Genomic DNA, 17,811 nt, shown 5'->3' on the forward strand with positions numbered 1-17,811 from the left:
ATTCTTCCTGTCGGTGCAGCCAACTTCCGCGAGGCCATGCGCATCGGCGCTGAGGTTTATCACAACCTCAAGAGCGTCATCAAGAGCAAATACGGAAAAGACGCCACCAACGTAGGGGACGAGGGCGGATTCGCCCCCAACATCCTGGAGAACAACGAGGGTGAGGCGTGATGTTTTTTCCAAAAAAACACTGCTTTTAATTCTTTGTTATTTCCTGATGTTGTTTTTAAGATCTTGTGTGATGTTTGTGAATTTGTGCGATCTCCAGCTCTCGAGCTGCTGAAGTCAGCTATTGAGAAAGCCGGCTACAGCGATAAGATCATCATTGGCATGGATGTCGCTGCGTCTGAGTTCTTCAGGAACGGAAAATACGACCTGGACTTCAAATCCCCTGACGATCCCAAACGCCACATCACTGGGGAACAGCTTGGAGATCTGTATAAGAGCTTCATCAAGAACTACCCAGGTCAGTATAATCTCCTGGTGTTTACTAAGTGAAAGCTTTCATAACCTTGGTGAATTCTAACTCTTTCCTCTGTGATCCAGTCCAGTCTATTGAGGACCCCTTTGACCAGGATGACTGGGAAAACTGGACAAAGTTCACCAGCTCTGTGGACATCCAGATCGTAGGAGATGATCTGACAGTGACAAACCCCAAACGCATTCAGCAGGCTGTGGAGAAGAAAGCCTGCAACTGCCTGCTACTCAAAGTCAACCAGATTGGCTCTGTCACTGAGTCCATTCAGGCGTAAGGATATATATATATATATATATATATATATATATATACAGCCCCCTCATGCAGCTCCGCAATACGGCCTATCATTACATCTAGCTCAGTGACAGAGCTGATACTTGCATTAATTAAACCCTCTCATGCAGCTCTGCAATAGGGCTTATTCTTACATTAATAAAGCCCACTCATGCAGCTCTGCAATAGGGCTTATTCTTACATTAATAAAGCCCCCTAATGCAGCTCTGCAATAGGATGTATACATTCATTAATACAGTCTTTTAATGCAGCTTCACAATATGGAATACATATCAATTAATACTGTCCCCTCATGCAGCTCTGCAGTAGGATCTATCCATTCATGGGTGTAGCCCCCCCATGCAGCTCTGCAATAGGACATACCCATTCATTAAAAATGTTTTTTTTTTTTCATGTAGATCCTCAGTATTGCCTTTCCTTTTATGATAATACAGCTCCCACATGCAGCTCCATTATATGACCTATCAGTAGTTGTAGTGATTGTATGTGTGTGTGTGTGTGTGTGTGTGTGTGTGTGTGTGTGTGCAGATGTAAACTGGCTCAGAAGAATGGATGGGGTGTGATGGTCAGCCATCGCTCTGGAGAGACTGAAGACACCTTCATCGCTGATCTGGTGGTGGGACTCTGCACAGGACAGGTACAACATCTCTTTCTCTCTTTTTTTAATTTCTGGTTTTTCTTTATTTTTATATTCCTGTTTATTTATTGTTGTTTCTTTCACTCTTTTTCTTAGATTAAGACTGGCGCCCCCTGTAGGTCAGAACGTTTGGCCAAATACAACCAGCTGATGAGGTCAGTATCCTCTGTTTATTTATTTCTACATGGTGCCACTTTCATCACTCGTCTTTCACCATCACTTCATTCTGTCTTTCATAGAATTGAGGAGCAGTTGGGAGACAAAGCCAAGTTTGCAGGGAAGGATTTCCGTCATCCCAAATTGAACTGAGCCACGAGGAACCGCAAGGAACCGAGATGATGTCTGTCCTGATTGCTCACACACTCGTGTCACACGCTCACGTTACACACTTGTGTAAGACGCAACAAACACTCGCATGCAACACTTTTTATTAAAGACTTTTTATACTGAGGCTCGGTTAAAGTTGGAGTCCTGCAGTTACACTGAGAACATCTGATACATTTTACAGTTAATAAAGACTTTTCCTGAAACAAACAAGTGTTTTCATCTCTTCTCTTCTCTTCTCTTCTCTTCTCTTCTCTTCTCTTCTCTTCTCTTCTCTTCTCTTCTCTTCTGTGCAGAGTAGTGAAAAATAGTTCAGGGTAATGAAGGGTAGAAGGATGTGAAGGGTTGTGGAGGGTAGTGGGGGGTAATAGAGGGTTGTGGAGGGTAGTTGAGGGTATTGAAGGGTTGTGGCGGGTAGTGTGGGGGGTAATAGAGGGTTGTGGAGGGTAGTGTAGGAGGGTGGGGGTTGTTGAGGGTAGTGGAGAGCAGTGGAAGGTTGTGGAGGGTAGTGGGGGTAATAGAGGGTTGTGGATGGTAGTGAAGGGTTGTGGAGGGTAGTGTGGGAGGGTGGGGGTTGTTGAGGGTAGTGGAGAGCAGTGGAAGGTTGTGGAGGGTAGTGGGGGTAATAGAGGGTTGTGGATGGTAGTGAAGGGTTGTGGAGGGTAGTGGGGGGTGGGGGGGTAGGGGGTTGTTGAGGGTAGTGGAGAGCAGTGGAAGGTTGTGGAGGAAGGGTAATAGAGGTGTCAGTGGGTATGAACCAGCATCTTTGACTTCTGTATTCAGTCATTAGAGCCTGAGCCACCATTGTGTTAATGAATGAAACTAACGAGATCATTAGCAGCTGTCAATCATCAGTCAGACATTCATATCAGCGCCTCCTGTGGATGGAGACAATTTGAGGAGTGTGCGTCACTCTAACAGTCTGGGTTTTACATCACTCCTGTTATTATTACATCCACATTAATAAGAACTATTCATCTTCTGGCTTTTATTCATGTTCCGTTTATTCACCTGGAGTTTGGCTTCTATATTATTATAATAATACCAAGTTTTACCGTGTGACTGATTTAACCTTCAGCTGCACACACTGTGGCTTATATATAAGCAGTGGTGTCTCTCTCTCTGTCTCTCTCTCTGTCTCTTGATATGCCTGTCTGTCCCTCTTTCTGTCTCTCTGTCTCTCTGTCTGTCTCTCTCTCTGTCTCTTGATATGGCTGTCTACCTCTCTCTCTACCCTTTTCTGTCTCTATGTTGTCATTAAAATATGAACTTAAACATTATATTTTATAGGCGCACTTATTTTCATACTATACTCCCAAAAACATCACCAGAAAAGAGGTAAAAATCACATCAAATAAATTTCTATTTTCAGATGTCACATGAAGAACCTTTTAGCTGCCTCCCTCATCACTCCTGCAGTAGTTCCCCAATCATCCAGCACCTCTTCACCACCACCGAGCTCCTGTCTGACCTCTTCCCTGAACCTCACACTACACTCTTCCTCCTTCAGTTTCCACCATCTTATTCTTCTTTCAGTACTCACTCTCCTCCTCATCTTCTACTTCACCTGATGCTGTCTAGCTACACTGTCCCCTGCCACAGTCTCCAATCTCCTTCAGGTTGCATCTCCTGCATAAACCATAGTCCACCTGTTTGCACTTTCCTCCACTCCTATACGTCACTCTATGATCCTCCTTCTTCTTAAAATACGTGTTCACCACTGCCATTTCCATCCTTTTAGCAAAATCTACCACCATCTGCCCTTCCACATTCCTCTCCTTAAGACCATACCTACCATCACCTCCTCATCACCTCTGTTCCCTTCACCTACATGCCCATTAAAGTCTGCACCAATCACCAATCTTTCATTCCTACGTTCACCTTCTACCACTTCATCTAACTCACTCCAGAATCTATCCTTCTCCTACATCTCACAGCCAACTTGTGGAGCAGAAGCACTGATGACATTTATCATCATTCCTTCAACTTCCAGCTTCACGATCATCACCCTATCAGAAACTCTCTTCACCTCCACTACAGTCTTACTGTTCTCTTCCTCTGCCTCGACCGAGCCGCTATGAAATTCTGATTCCTGATCCGCGTATTTGATTTGACACATGATTTACGCTGGATGTCCTTCATAACACAAACCTCCACATTTATCCGGATTGAGACACTGAGACTCACCTGACCTGTGGCACAGTCAACAAGCCAGCCAACACTAATGACTGTTTTATAATATAAAATAAGAACAGTGACAAAAATACAAGTATATTTCTCTTTCTCTTTCTCTTTCTCTCGGTCTGTTTGTTTGTTCATCTCTGTCTTGCTGTCTGTTTTTCTCTCAATTTCTCTCTTTGTTGTAAAATTCATTGATTGCTTTATTGCCACGTCAAACTTGAGTTCAACCTCTCTCTCTCTCTCTCTCTCTCTCTCTCTCTCTCTCTCTCTCTCTCTCTTTCCTTTTTCTCCAGATTTTTTCTCTAATTCTATACTTTGTTCTGGTCTTAAAAAGGATTAAATGTATTATTTTTCATTAATCTTTACTTTTTTTTACTTCCTCACGTATTAGTGGTGAATAATCCGAACACGTGGTCTTTATTCACGTCACGTCACGTCATTTCGATCCACACCTCTGACTATAAAACCTCACGTACGGTTCATATTTTTCAGATTGTTACTTTTTGCTTTATCCGTTAATAAATTGCAGAATAGTTCCAGATGCAGCAGCCGAATACACACTTTTAATCCTGACGTCTAAACTTCAGTCTTTTTCTGCTCCGTGTCTTAAACCCCATGATGATGCCTGGGTTCTTCTTCATTTCTCCTCTTCCTCCTGGATTGCTCTTCTCCTCCCTCCTGCTCCTCCTCTTCTCCTCCTCAGTGTGTGTTGAATCCAGAAAGCTGCCTCCAGGCCTCGAGGCCAGAGTGAGTAAATCCATCAACATCAACTTTATTTCTACAAGTCAAAGTATCAGAAATACACAAAATGATGGAATTTACTGTTTCAGAGTGAAATAATTTTATGGCTATTTACAGTAATTAATTAAATGAAAAGTGGAGAAACCATTTTAATGAAGTAATTAATTATTTAACTGATCAATAAATTAATTAATTGATTTTTTGTAGTATTAATACTAAATAATATTCTTTATATATATATATATATATATGTAATATAATGAAAGCTATTGCACCCCCCCCCTTAAATTCCTTCCTTCTTTTCTCTCAAATGATTCCCTTCTATTTATTTATATTTTGTTCTTTTCTTTTCATTCAGTATTTTTTCATTTTATTCATTATCTGTTTTGTCTCAATGTCATTATTTCCTCTCCTCTTTCTGTTCAGTAAGAACATGTTTGCAGATATTATACAAATATTATTCCCAGATTATATTTTACAAAAATATATTTTTTTATCATTTTATCAGTTTTCTGTTCTTCATTTCTTTTTCTATATGTTCTTCTATTCTCTTCAACTTTCTTCTCTTCTCTCTGTACTTTTTTTTCCTAATCCTTCTTTTGTGTTTTTTTCCCTTAAAATTTTATGTTAATGCCCCCCCCTCTCTCTCTCTCTCTCTCTCTCTCTCTCTCTCTCTCTCTCTCTCTCTCTCTCTCTCTCTCTCTCTCTCTGTCTCTCTCTCGTCTCGGATAACTGATGAAGGTGTATCTGTAGAGATGAGATTAAATGAGCTTTACAGAACTTTATGTGCATCTCTTGTCCTGGTGTGAGGAACATCTTCTCCTCTCCCTCTGCAGATTCTAACTGAGCTCTACAAGATGGACGAGGACACCGGGAGATCTTTACCCCACGCTGAGGGTTCGACTGAGGTCATGATGTCATCAGTAAGACACCAGAGGGACTCAATGAGCGAACAAAAACCAATGGTCGCTACAGAACGTGGGGCGGAGCCTGGGGCGGTTTGGCCACACCTACTTTTAGACTTCATGGGTCAACAGAACAGGTTTAAAGGGAGAACCAGGAAGAACGTGAGAGGAAGCGGGACACAGGAGAAGCCGGGGGAATGAGGATGAAGGTGATGATGGGATGGAGATAGAGAGATGGGGTGGGGGGTAACACTTGGTCTGGATGAAGATCATTATTGGGGAATTTAGAGCTTTAACAGAGGGTCAAATACTGAACATTTTTGTTTCCTGTCCTTTTTTTGTGACCCAGGTAAAGATGGAGATGGACAACAGAGGAGGAGGAAAAGAAGGAGGAGGAGAAGGAGGAGAGGGAGGAAGAGGAAATGGTTTCCATATTCAGGAAATTTAGAGAACACTCAGAAATGTTGATTGATTACGTTTATTAATTATAAGATTGAGAGTCAAGAGAGAAAATAAGTGTCGACACTATTACTGATGTACTACACAGAATTACACACACACACACTCACACACACACACACACACACACACACACACACACACACACACACACACACACGTGTCTGTTTGCTAGATTTGTACAGATCACTGTATTAAAACCCTCAAACAAAATAAAGAATTATTTCCTCTGCCAATTTCACGTGTCTGTTACATGGGTTTTATCTGGAGAAGAAATTTATTTACACACTTTCCACACCTGAGCTGAACTCGAACATCGTATAACATGCAAATAAGTTTAAAAGATGTCCAATTTTACTCCAACTTTAAATTAGATCTTAAATAAATGAACTTTTATGAACCAAATCTCTGCTCTCAATAGACGGTTAGAAAGCTGCTAATATGAGACACATGAAGGAATTCAACTAGCAGGTAGATCAGTGTAGCAGCACATTCAGAACAGAGCACAGAGCAGATCTGCCCTCTTCCACATCCCCAGACCACAGAGCTTTAGTGTGACTGTCAGGTGAGAGAGAGAGAGAGAGAGAGAGAGAGAGAGAGAGAACACCCATGTTTGTTATTTTATGTTGTGTTTGAAATGTTTGTTAGTTTGTTTATAATTTTTAATAAAAGCTATATTGCTATATTGTGTGTGTGTGTGTGTGTGTGTGTGTGTGTGTGTGTGTGTGTGTGTAAATATATTGCTATATTTGTAGCAGATAAGTGTGTGAAAGAGTTCTGATGAAGTTGGAAACTGTTAGTAGCTGAATAAAGAATCATCCTGATTTATTGTGTGCTGTGAGACCTGCTATGATGTATAGTTTTAGGTTTGAGACCTGCTATGATGTATAGTTTTAGGTTTGAGACCTGCTATGATGTATGGATTGAGACCTGCTATGATATAAATGCGGAGATGTTCATAAACTGTTCACTGGGAAATGATTGTATTAAAGGGATAGTGGCCCTGGTAAGACGTTTTGGAGACAAGGTGAGAGAGACGCAATTGAGATGGTTTGGTCATGTGTAGACCAGGCCTACACTAGCACAAGTAATTGCATGGGACCTAGTGCGTGAAGGCGGGGCCTCCAGAACCGTAACAATACTGTACACTAGTTCACCAATCAGATGTGAGGACAGAGTGATATATCCGCTGTGGCGACCCCTATCGGGAGCAGGTGAGAAAAGATTTCTCAATTTCTTTCTTTATTACTTTACATTATGTGCATTTATATAAAACTATTTGTTCGGTTTTTTTGCTTCTGCAGCAACATTCGCACCTGTTATGCGACACTTCAATCTGATTGGTCCACACTCTATAATATACTGATTAGCACTCTGATGCTGAGAGATGATTGGCCCGCTTGGCTGCCCATTAGGATTCCGTGCCCCGCCCCCTGCTGAACTCCGCTCCACGAGCTGCATACGGAATGATCTGGATATAAAAAGTCGTTTTTGCTGAGAAGGTTTTGGATTAATTCACTAGCAGCTCGGTGTGTTCTGGGTGTTCATGTTGTGTTTGAGGTTTAACTTCCGGTTTTATTCAACCCTGAGTGTGTGATGTTGAATATTAGAGCATTTTATTTCCTGTGAGTGTTGAAGCTCCTAAAGAGTTTCTTCATTATACAGCTGGTCAACTCATTTGTGTTTCCTTTTATATTTAATGTATACAGTGTGTACTAATGAGTAGGGTGTGTGTGTGTGTGTGTGTGTGTGTGTGTGTGTTTGTTTGTTACTAATCCGCAATGTGGCTTTAAATATCACAGCTCAGGGTGAAGTGTGTGTGTGCAGGGTTTAGTTTCAATTTGGAATTTAAATAGAAGTTGCGCAATAATAATAATAATAATAATAATAATAATAATAATAATAATAACAGTATTTATTGTAGTGTAATTATATTATTTTTAAAATTAGAGAAATCTGAGGAATTTCAGTTTCTTTTCACTATTATGCCATAGCAGTTTATTTTAAAATAATAATTGAAATATACAGGATTATTACTTATACAGACCTGTGTGTGTGTGTGTGTGTGTGTGTGTGTGTGTTTACATTAAAGCTCACTGTATAAATTACTTTATCAGGGAAGGTTCCTGCAGGAGGAGCAGCACTAATGTAGTGTGTATGAGGCGGACATGACTGACACTAATCTGTGTGTGTGTGTGTGTGTGTGTGTGTGTGTGTGTGTGTGTTTAATCCTGAGGACCTGAGTGTGCTGAGCTGTACACACTCTTCTGATGAGCTTTACAGACTGCAGATTTCTCTGTGTTTCTGTAGAATTCTATTCTGTTTTTCAATTTATTTATTGTATGTTTATTTCATTTATTTATTTACTGTGTCTGTGTTTGCCTGTCTGTGTCTGTCTGTCTGTCTGTCTGTCTGTCTGTCTGCCTGTCTGTTTATGTGTCTGTCTGTGTCTCTCTGCCTGTCTGTCTGTCTATCTGCCTGTGTTTGCCTGTCTGTGTCTCTCTCTCTGTCTGCCTGTCTGTTTATGTGTCTGTCTGTGTCTCTCTGTCTGCCTGTCTGTTTATGTGTTTGTCTGTGTCTCTCTGCCTGTCTGTGTCAGTTTGTCTGTCTGACTAGCTACATGTCTCTCTACATGTCTGTCTGTCTATCTGCCTGTGTTTGCCTGCCTGTCTATGTTTCTTTCCATCGGTCTACATGTCTTTCTGTCTATCTGTTTATGGGTTTTTCTGTTTGTTTGTATGTCTCTCTGTCTGTGTCTCTCTGACTGTCTTTTTCTTTCTTGGGCTCTGTGTCTGTCTGTCTCTCCTGTGTCTCTTTGTCTGTCTGTCTGTCTTTTTCTGTTTGTCGAGCTCTCTTTCTCTCTCTGTGTCTCTCTCTCTCTCTCTCTCTCTTTCTCTTGATCTCTATCTCTTTCTCCATTTCTCCCATATCTGTTGTCTATCTTTCTCTCTGTCTGTGTACCCGTCTGTTTGTCTTTCTGCTGGTCTTTCTGAATATGTATAACTCTGTGTCCACAGGTGTGTCCACAGGTGTGTGTGTAAAAGAGAGAGCGAGAGAGAGAGAGAGAGAGAGAGAGAAAACGGGAGAGCGAGAAGGAGAGACAAAGCTATGCCACTGGTGAAGAGGAACATTAAGCCCCATCATGTGTGTCGTGTTGCTGTACCTGAGAGTGTCGGCTGTGAGCTGGAGTGTGTAACAAACAACACACTGTCTGCCATTATTCAACAACTCAGCAGCCTCAGTATGACACACACACACACACACACACACACACACACACACAGTTGAGAGAGTGAGATAGAGACTTGTAAACTCATGATCGTTTATTATTACATTTCTTTAGTCAGAAATAAATAAATGTAAATGAGAAATGTATATAAATGTATAAATCTTGTGTTTTGCAGGTAAGCAAGCGGAGGACGTGTTCGGTGAACTTTTCAATGAAGCAAACACTTTTTATGTTCGTGCGAACTCTCTGCAGGACCGAATCGACCGCCTCGCTGTCAAAGTCACACAACTGGACTCCACTGTGGAGGAAGGTCAGGAGGGACTGGATCACACACAAAAACACACACATAACATAATTTCAGACAGTAATCGCATTGAGTTATTGTGTAAATTCCCATCCTGTGTCTCAGTGTCTCTGCAGGACGTGAACATGTGGAAGGCCTTCAGAAGCTCTACAGTGGAGGATCAGCAGGTCATGTCTCGATTCAGCATCCCTAACCCTGTAGCTGAGATGTACAACAGCTGTGAGAAACCTCCAGCTCTCAGTGTTCTCTCCAACTACAGGTGAGGCAAAGAGTTTAGGATTTTCCTGAATAATCAGGATTATCAGGATTACTTTTTTCAACTGCAGCCAAAGTGAGCTGAAGCTGCTGCTCGCTGCAGAACCAAAAGTCCAGAACCAAAAGTCCAGAACCAAAAGTCCAGCTGGACCGGAACCAAATCCTGTACCCATATAACACTAACCATCTCAAACCCTAAACACTAGTGTTCATCCCTCATTCCCCTCAATTCCTTTCTGGTCACTTTTTAAATGAATATTTACACACACAGGAAGTCTCCGAGTTACGACGGTTCGACTTACGTTTTTTTTTATCTTACGATGACTAATATAGATACAAGAAATCTTTTTCAATATTTAGCATTTCGTGAGGCAGACCTCCGTTATGGTGGTCATCAGAAGTCATCTCCATCATAACTTGGGGATGTTTTATTAATGTAATTTTAATTTAATTTTTTTTATTTTATTAAACAAGTTTTAGGAAAAGGTTTTAATGCGAGCAGTTCATAAATATTTATTCCAATTAATTTCATGAAAATGATTTATATAGTTTATATTTATATGCTAGAAAAGTGAAGAAACTAATTTCAAATTGCATAATCACAAAAAAACCCACATCATCATCATCATCATCATCATGATGTAATCCCTGGGGTTATTTCTGTTCTTCTCCACAGAGAGGATCATGTGGACGGAATAAAGTTCTACACGGATCCGTCTTATTTTTTCGACCTCTGGAAGGAAAAAATGCTTCAGGACACCGAGGACAAGAGGAAAGAGAGGAGGAGACAAAGAGTGAGATTCAACTTTACTACTCCTCCTCTTCTCTTCTCTTCTTCTCTTCTCTTCTCTTCTCTTCTCTTCTCATACCCCCTCTTTCTCAGGAGCAGAGTGGTGTAGATGATGGAGTGTTACAGCGTGAGGTCCGGAAGGTGCGTAAAGTGCGGAATCGTCGTCAGGAATGGAATGTGATGGCGTTTGATAAAGAGCTGCGTCCTGATCACAATGTCCAACAGGGGGTGCTGTCTGATAGCTCACTGTCTCCTGAGGCCAGGTGGACTGCACACACACACACACACACACACACACACAGAAAGAGAGAAAGCACTGCTGCAGACACTGCTGTTCTACAGAATGCATATGGAGATATTATGGAGTTAATGTAAGCAGATATAACATAAGTTTATATAGAGTTCATATAGAGTTCACAACACTGATGCAGTAATTTCTATATCTTTAAAGGCTATCAAACAAAAATGTGTTTTCTCGACAGCAGACCAAACATTCCAGGCCACACCCACTTTCTGCCCAACCACCTGTCTGATTCCTTTGAAGGGGCGGAGCATGAGTACCAAAGCATTGGTGGAGCAGTGGGTGTGGCTGACAGCAGCATTCCTGCTGGACATGGATCAAATCTGTCCTCCTCTCTGAACATACTCGCAGGGGGTGGAGTTAATGGTGACATCACACTTCCACCTGTAGATTATGGGTAATGAGAAACTTCTGAAAAATTGAGTAACTAGCAGTGTTATTGTGGAGATTTTATTATGATTTTAAATGTATTTCACCTCCAAACGCTTGATTAGTTTATTATTTTGTTCTGCACCGTACAGATAAATAAGCATCAGTTTTTAAGACATACATCATCTATTAAAAGAACACTATTACCATCATAATGACATTTTATCATATTCATTGCTATTGAAACCAAAATATATACATACTTATGCATGTGGTTGGTTGGTGAATCTCACAAAAAATGTGGCTGTTAATAATTAGAGGTCGACCGATTTTATCAAAGCGAGGTTGAATTGTACTTGTAGTTTTTAAAATTGATACTGGATTAAAAAACAAACAAACACAAATAAAATAAATATGTAAAATAGTATACTGAACTTGAATACAAAAATAAAAAAGTACTGGATCACTAAAATGTGCTAAATGAAATTTGAATACATTAATTCAGTATAATAATTAAATTATTAAGTTATTAATAATATATATAATATGGTTGCAGTGATTCGCCTCTAGAGGCCGCTCTCGTAATGACAGCAGACTGGTAGCCGGAAAAACTATGGGTATGGATTTTTGCTGATAGCCGATAGTTCCAGAGATCAACTATCAGTGCCTCGACTTCTATTAATAACTAAGCCGAACTTTAATATCAAATACAGATATGATACGATTAAAACATTTATTTCAAATTACATTTTCAAAATATGTCTCTGGCATTGTTCTGATCGTCGTTCCACATGTGGGGACGGGACAAATTTGGCCTCTTGGCTGTAGTTTTGAGGACCCCTGAATTACATAGTATTTAGTTAATTTGTTCTCTCTGTTTCTCTCTCTCTCTCTCTCTCTCTCTCTCTCTCTCTCTTTCTCTCTCTCTCAGTTTGATGGATTATTATGCCAGTCCCAGTCCTCTTCTCCCTCCTCCAGCTTCCATCATACCCTCATCACACAGCACTTTTGCCACGCTCTTAACACCTTCAGCCCAACCTGGACCATCCAGCTCTGCTTTATCTTATCCCCTCCCACCTGTTCCACTTCCTGGGCCACTTCTAACCCCGCCTCCTCCAGGACCTCCACCTCCACCTGTACCTCCTGTTTTGTCTCACTTGATGCGAACAGGGGAGGGGCGGAGCCAGGATTCTCAGCCAATCACAGATGGACGCAGTGACTTGCTGACGGCTATACGAATGGGTGAGTGTGTGTGTGTGTGTGTGTGTGTGTGTGTGTGTGGTGATTTACATTACATAGGTGTTAAATTGGGTTCAGCTGAGGAAACACAAACACACACACACACACACACACACATTTACAAATTTTCTCCTGCAATAAGCAGATCAAGAGCGTGTGTGTGTGTGTGTGCGCTGTGTCTTCAGGTATCCAGTTAAAGAAGGTTCAGGAGCAGAGAGCCTTGAGGGAATGTTCAGAAAATGACGTGGCCTCCATCCTGTCCAGGCGTATCGCGGTTGAGTACAGCGAGTCTGAGGACGAGTCTGAGCTGGACGTCAACGAGTGGTCTGACTGAGACTGAACACACACACACACACACACACACACACACACACACACACACACTATGCTGTGCTAAAAGTATTGGCACCCCTTTTCTTCAATCCATCAATAGACAAGGTTCAGTTGTGAGCCGAAGCGTTTGACATACACTCAGTGTGTTAGATTATTTATTCTTATTTATTTATTTTATAATTTATCAGTTTATTTCTTCCTTGTCGCACCTTTTATGCAAAAAAGGATACTAGATTTAGATTTATAGCAGCTTCAAATAACTTTACTACAATAATGTGATTTTCAGAGATTTACTACAAAAAAAGATTCACAGCTTCATTTTATTTATTAATTTGTTTGTTTATTGCTTTGATTGATTTCCTGCTCAGTTAATAATATTATTAATATTATATATTATATAATTCAGTTATTCAAATCATATTCCTAGATATTTGTTAATTTAGTGGACATTAATATCAGTGTCTGACTTTAGGAAACACAAATACTTTTTTATCAGCATCTGATCCTGATGTTTGTCTCTGTAACATTTATTTATTTATATATTTATATATTTGATCGATTGATTTAGCACTTGATCAATCAATTAATTAATTGTTTGTTTCATTAATTGATTGGATTGTGTTTAGCTTGAAGGAGTTCAGGTGTGAATAGTGCATTGTGATTGGAAGTTCAGGCATGTGTTTAGAGCGTTGAACTCGCAGGTCGTTTGTGTTTCTCAGTTGAATAAGTGCTGCTTACAAACACCTGAAACCACGTCCAGTTCCAGGTCCATCCAGAGTGAAACAGTAATTGTACACATTTCCTAATGACCTTACTGTGCTCTATGGAGGAGTTTTGGTGAACACTTGGTGAACACTGAACTGGAGAAACATTGAAATGAGAAATAGAAGGAAATTCAGCACCAGGATTAAACTCCAACAGCTTCATTTTTACTAAATGAGACGTTCTGTCTCCCATGTGAACAAATGTAATCTTCTGGCACTTCTTTATCTGTGTGTGTGATTCAGAGCAACAGAAGTGTAGATGTAACGAGTCGTATATTAAATGTTTAATAAAAATAAAGCATTATTTTAATAATTCAGTCAGTTTTGCTCTGCAAACACCAATAACAGCTTTTATTTCCCAATGCTGGGAAGTGACCCTGGTATCATCCACAGCTTAGATGTGAGTCCATACACCATTATAATGCTCTCTGCTTCATCTCCACATCTACACTAACATCCTGTAACACCTCCACCTGGATCATCACCTTCCAAATAATATAATGAATAATATCACAAGAACAGTAAATACACAGACTCCAGAACAGAACAGAATCGGTTCCTGTGTTCTCCAGTCACAAGCAGGACTGCATCCATTTAGTTACCAAAAGACGTTTTTCTTGTGATGCATCATCTCCGCCCTCCGTCTTTAAGCAAAATCTTCAGAAGATCTTTTATCATTCTAGAATGTTCTCACCATCTAGTCGTCTGGGACAAATTGGTTCCATGAGGAAGAAGCTTCTCCACCTGTTTTAGTTTTTTCTTTTTCTTCATTGTAAGAATCCAGAGTCAAGTGTGCTGCTGCTTTCAGTCCTGATCAGTGAGCAACACTTAACACTAATCTAATCCACTCGTCTAATCCACTCGTCTAATCCATTTACTCAAAGTATCTGGTGAAGATTTAAGACAGGAGACAAAGTGCCTCTGATTTCTCTCGGGTCGTGACGGAGAAACGCTGAGGCACAAAAGCCCAGGATTAAATTCTCGTAATGACTTGAATACACTCTTGGGCTTTTTCCTGGATGTTAAAATTTATAGACGTCCTGGGAATATAAACTCAATCCCAACTGGTTTGTGGGAGGAGTCTCCAGTCTTAGCGCTTTAGAGCTCAGGTTTTTAAACATCAGAAGAGTTTCTATAGTTTCTCTATAAAACGACAAGCTGTAACTTTAAAAACAGGAGAGAAAAGAGGAAGCCAGGGAATGAGGGTGAGGGTGTTTATAGCTGCTATAATGTAAGTGATAACAGGAGCTAAGATGGTTAATATTACAACATGTTTCATGGGGGTGCTGAAATAATTATGGGTATAACCACCGGAAGTACGAGGGGGTATCAAAACGCTTCGAGACTAGTTTTTTTAACACACCAACAGATGGCAGCAAAAAGCTGCATGCACAGTCACAGGGAGCACCAATCTTCTAGATCTGTGTGTCTATTCTTTTATACATTTGCATTTATTTTTTTCTTTGCTAGTGTAACAAAGACATTACCCCACTGTGGGACGAATAAAGGTATATCTTATCTTATCTTAGCACTCAGATGACAGTTCTACTAATGATATAATACAATCATCATCAGAAATCCCATTTCATATTAGGTGTCTTTATGTGCATATGTTTACAAATTTTTTTTTTTTAAATGACTTTGTTGGGTACAATAATACTAGTTGTGTATTAGTAACAAATTGTTCATGAACGATTTGTTTTTGAATGAGTCTTTAATGTACTCAGAAGAACGAGACGTCTCAAAGAGTGATTCGTCCATTTACTATTGGACACACATGAGCAAAGCATCGCAGTATCTCAGTAGGTTATATACAGGAAACAGAATTGACTCTTCTAGACTGAGAGCTTCTTTTCAATTGCATTACACAGGAAACAGAATTGACTTGTTCGTCTCATGAGTCTTCTGGTCCGAGTCGTTCATCCGAGTCGACTTCCATTTATACGCTATGAAGGTGATTCAAGGATTGAGAGAATGAAATGAACCAAATGACTCAAAAAAGATTCATCAAAATTAAAAAAATTTTTGTCATTTGGTTCATTTCGTTCTCTTAATCCCTGAATCACCTTCATAGCGTATAAATGGGAGTCAAAAGGATATTATAATTAAAGGTTTATTTATTTAATCAAAATTTTTCATTTTTATTTTTATTAAAAATATAAATAAAAAAATAACCTTTATAATAATAATCAGATTGAAGGGAATAAAATACACAGTGACATGTGATATTGGAAAATAAAATCCTTTTGTGTAACAGGAGCTTCACACCATCACACCTTCATTATTCTGTTCATTTAATTTACATGTCAGAAAAAAAGCGATCGTGATTTTATCATTTCAACTCTTTTAAAAGCTACGTAGCTGAGATGAACGAAGAATAAACTCACCAACAATCTGAATAGAGGATATTTCTGTACACTGTTTATTTACTGGCACACACACACACACACACACACACACACACACACTGCACCTGGTCGTCTGTCTGGCTTCTTTCACATTCTTTCTCACACTCGGCTCTTGTTGTTTCCTCGAAATGTAAATAGTGTTTTTAGTGGAATTAAAAAACTTAGACCACATCGAGTGCTGGTGTTGTTGCCCCACTACCCCTACACACCCCCTTCCCAAAACCCCCTAAGGGTTGTTTTCTTTTTTATATATTCCCCACACACTCACATGCATGCAGACAGAGAGCTGGAGAAAGTTTCCCATCGTGATCTCCTACAGGCTCAGGGCTGTTTGTGCTGCAGGTTTGAGTGCAGCATGCAGCCATGCTCCGATTATTAAATCACTGTTTTACCACTCGACTTAATCCCCGGCCTATAGAAAAGTAAACCATTAAGAAGCAGGGAGAGGGAGTGTGTGTGTGTGTGTGTGTGTGTGTGTGTGTGTGTGTGTGAGGAGGAGGGTAAGATTATCGAGGGTAAACTCTTGACAGATCTTTTCTGACTGCTGGTTTTCCCACCATCTCCAGACATCTGAGGCGCTTGAGCTTTTCCCACAGGTGTGTGAGTTATAACAGGTGTGTGTGTGTGTGTGTGTGTGTGTGTGTGTGTGTGTGTGTGTGGACGTGCACCAATTCCAAGGTTTCTTGTATAAGTCTGGAAAAGCGTCGAAATCAGGGGCACTCATTTTTTTGAAAACAGAAAAGTTTCCTTTTTTCTTTTTTTTTTAAGGATTTTTTTCATTTTTTTTATTTGATGTTTGGTTTAAAATAAGTTTTATAACAGCATCATCTTACACACATACTTTTATTTGCAAATGTTGATCTTTCATAGGTCATATACATTATATTCCCAAAAGTGTGCTTTTTAAACACCTCTTTAAACAGCTCTTACAGTAATCTCCACGCTGCTCAGAAGATCATACACTAGATTTTGTAGAGATTTTGTAGAGATTCAGCTACAAGGGTGTTTTGTAAAGTCAGGTAGTGATGTAGGTGAGAAGGTGAGGAGGTTCCTGGGGTGCAGTCAACGTTCACGTTTATCCTAAAGGAGTTCAGTAAGGTTTGGAGATCTTTAGCAGGGGATCTTCCACCATATACAACCCATGGAAATCAGATCTTATTGGAGCTGGTGTTTGTGCTTGTGTACAACTTTGTGTAACAATTTGGTGAAGATCCTCATATAAAAAAGTGGAAAAGTTAAGATACGTCTGTTTGTATATAAATCAGTGTGTCTCGGCTTTAAGACTGAACTCAGGATGAACATTTTGAAGAACGAGATCAGGATCTAACGGAATGCCGTGGTTTTGTCTGTCTTTTTGTTTTGTTTTGTTTCTACCCACCACAATACCGTGGCACTGCCCAGGGTACATGGAGACGTGCCAAGTGAGGTGGGGGCAGAGGGGCTGAGTCGGGGTGTCATGCTGGTGTGAAAAAAGCAGCCTGAACAAAAACAGGATGGTACATGCCAAGTGCCGATTGTCTCCTCGTTAATAGGCATCGAAATGGCGACTCGTGTTGGCATCTGTGTTATCATACAGGTGAACACGCTCCTGGGAAAGGGAGTGTTTCTTTTCTCAGCTCCTCCGAGGAGAGACGGCATGGCCCCGCTTTGTGATCTCCGTCCTAACCGGATTAGTCGTGCCAGTGCGGTCCCTGGTTTTCACACCGCCGTCTACTTCCCATCTCATTTGAATGTGATTAGTCCAGCTCCTGTGGTCCGGGGCACGAAATGATATAGAACTTCTTCCTTTCTTTTCGTCCC

General features: G+C 40.4%; 2 protein-coding genes across 5 annotated transcripts in view; both read left to right on the forward strand.

Moving 5' to 3' along the window:
• The window catches only part of LOC124379377 (beta-enolase), a 6,669-nt gene extending 4,726 nt beyond the window's left edge, over positions 1-1,943 (forward strand). Inside the window, exons 7-12 of the mRNA XM_046839698.1 lie at positions 1-160; positions 269-466; positions 547-748; positions 1,301-1,409; positions 1,506-1,564; positions 1,649-1,943. The exon at positions 1-160 is cut by the window's left edge and continues 63 nt beyond it. Of these exons, the coding sequence (XP_046695654.1) occupies positions 1-160; positions 269-466; positions 547-748; positions 1,301-1,409; positions 1,506-1,564; positions 1,649-1,718 (798 nt within the window). The 3' untranslated portion in view covers positions 1,719-1,943. The remainder of the gene's footprint in view (positions 161-268; positions 467-546; positions 749-1,300; positions 1,410-1,505; positions 1,565-1,648) is intronic.
• A 5,455-nt stretch (positions 1,944-7,398) lies between these two features.
• wasf3a (WASP family member 3a) lies at positions 7,399-13,916 on the forward strand. Of its 4 annotated transcripts, none has more exons than XM_046838536.1 (9): positions 7,399-7,548; positions 9,037-9,260; positions 9,424-9,558; positions 9,658-9,811; positions 10,484-10,601; positions 10,691-10,860; positions 11,080-11,295; positions 12,199-12,509; positions 12,692-13,916. In XM_046838536.1, exons 2-9 carry the CDS (start codon positions 9,128-9,130, stop codon positions 12,838-12,840), a joined length of 1,386 nt encoding a protein of 461 aa, XP_046694492.1. In that variant the 5' UTR covers positions 7,399-7,548; positions 9,037-9,127; the 3' UTR covers positions 12,841-13,916. The 4 variants fall into 4 exon arrangements, with proteins under 4 accessions (XP_046694492.1, XP_046694490.1, XP_046694491.1 ...); XM_046838534.1 differs by having other exon boundaries at positions 7,465-7,644; XM_046838535.1 differs by having other exon boundaries at positions 7,466-7,644; positions 11,083-11,295.
• The last annotated feature ends 3,895 nt before the right edge of the window (positions 13,917-17,811 follow it).

Source organism: Silurus meridionalis, chromosome 25, assembly GCF_014805685.1.
Source record: "Silurus meridionalis isolate SWU-2019-XX chromosome 25, ASM1480568v1, whole genome shotgun sequence".
NCBI lineage: Eukaryota > Metazoa > Chordata > Actinopteri > Siluriformes > Siluridae > Silurus > Silurus meridionalis.